General features: G+C 52.3%; 1 protein-coding gene across 1 annotated transcript; it reads left to right on the forward strand.

Annotated features, from left to right (window-relative positions):
- Positions 1–610: 610 nt before the first annotated feature.
- LOC149162981 (uncharacterized) lies at positions 611–1,006 on the forward strand. The gene has a single exon (XM_089435318.1). It carries the CDS (start codon positions 611–613, stop codon positions 1,004–1,006), a length of 396 nt encoding a protein of 131 aa, XP_089291444.1.
- The last annotated feature ends 355 nt before the right edge of the window (positions 1,007–1,361 follow it).

Here is a 1,361-nt window from a genome sequence, read left to right on the forward strand (position 1 = left end):
CTGCGGCCTGACTGGGCGCTGCCCTCTCGGCTCTTCTATCCTGACTCTGATCCCCTTTGCTGTGGGGCTGCCTGGATTTGCCAGGCCTGTGCCTTGACCGAGTCCCCTGCAGCGGCCAGATCGGACTGCTCTGGAGGCCTGGATCGGCTCCTTTTTTCAGTGATTGAGATGCCTTGTTTCCTGCCCCTGTCTGGAGCATATTGGGATTGCTGATCTCTGCTCTGCCATGGAGTCTCAAGGCTCACCTACCGGTTCGCATGCATCTCCTCCGGAAGCTGAAGCAGCCTTCTCCTCTCTCCTGGCTTCGCTGCCCAAAAAGAAGAAGCCTGAACTCTCCAAATTCGTCAAAAGGATCGACGATGTTCCGGAAGTGAACCTGCCCCCTGAGGGCCCGATCCAGGTTGCCTTGTCTTTGGCAGATCGAGCCTTGGTGGTTCAATTCACGGGCCTTTGGCCCTCGCCAAAATCGACGGAAAACTGGGTCATCAAGAACTAGGTTCCCCTGATCGAAAACAATGTCACCTCTTATTTTCTAGGTAGAGGCTTCTTCCTGTTCGAGTTCAACACAAAGGAGGACAAAGACCTGATCTTCAGGAATGGGCCATATTTTATGGGGCCTCAGGGTCTTTATCTTAACAAATGGACACCTGACTTCGACCCGACCATGGATGTCCCAACGGCAGTCCCTGTCTGGGTTCGACTCCCGAACCTCCCGGTGCATTGCTGGAATTGGGAATCCCTCAAGCACATAGGGAACACTCCAGGAAAGTTCATTGATAGAGCAAACAACAATGACCAGTATGATTGCGCCCGCATCTCTGCTGAGGTAGACTTAGAGGTGGGGCTTCCGGAGGCCATCAAATTAAAGGTAGGCAGTTGGACGCATGTCCAAGTGCTGGACTATGAGCAGCTTCCTTTCAAATGTCATAAATTCCATGTCTATGGCCATTTTGCAAGAGGGTGCCCGACCAAAGGGGAGGCAGAGAAGGGAAAGGAAGAAGGCTAGAACCAGGTCAAGAGATCAAGGGCATCCCAAAAGAAACCTGGGGCTCATGCACCCCATCCTGCCTCCACCCAGAATGCTCCCCTGTCAAACAGTCAGGAAAACAGGTATGTGGTCTTAAGCTCCGCTGAAGAGACTCTCCACGCAGAAGATAAGCAAGATCCTCCATTAGACAAATCGTCCCCAGCAGAGGTAAGTCCTGATGAAACCATGGCAAGAAACAAGGAAAAACAACCAGAAGCATCCGAGGAGGAACATGGCTCGGAGGAGTCTGAGGAGGATGGAGAAATAGGAGACATGCAGACATCGGTCAGAAGATCTGCAAGAGGCCGTAAATCAGCGAGAGAAAAGAGAGATC

Source organism: Pinus tabuliformis, chromosome 5_2 (assembly GCF_031772625.1).
Source record: "Pinus tabuliformis cultivar Carrire ecotype Pingquan chromosome 5_2, CPIR1, whole genome shotgun sequence".
Classification (NCBI taxonomy): Eukaryota; Viridiplantae; Streptophyta; class Pinopsida; order Pinales; family Pinaceae; genus Pinus; species Pinus tabuliformis.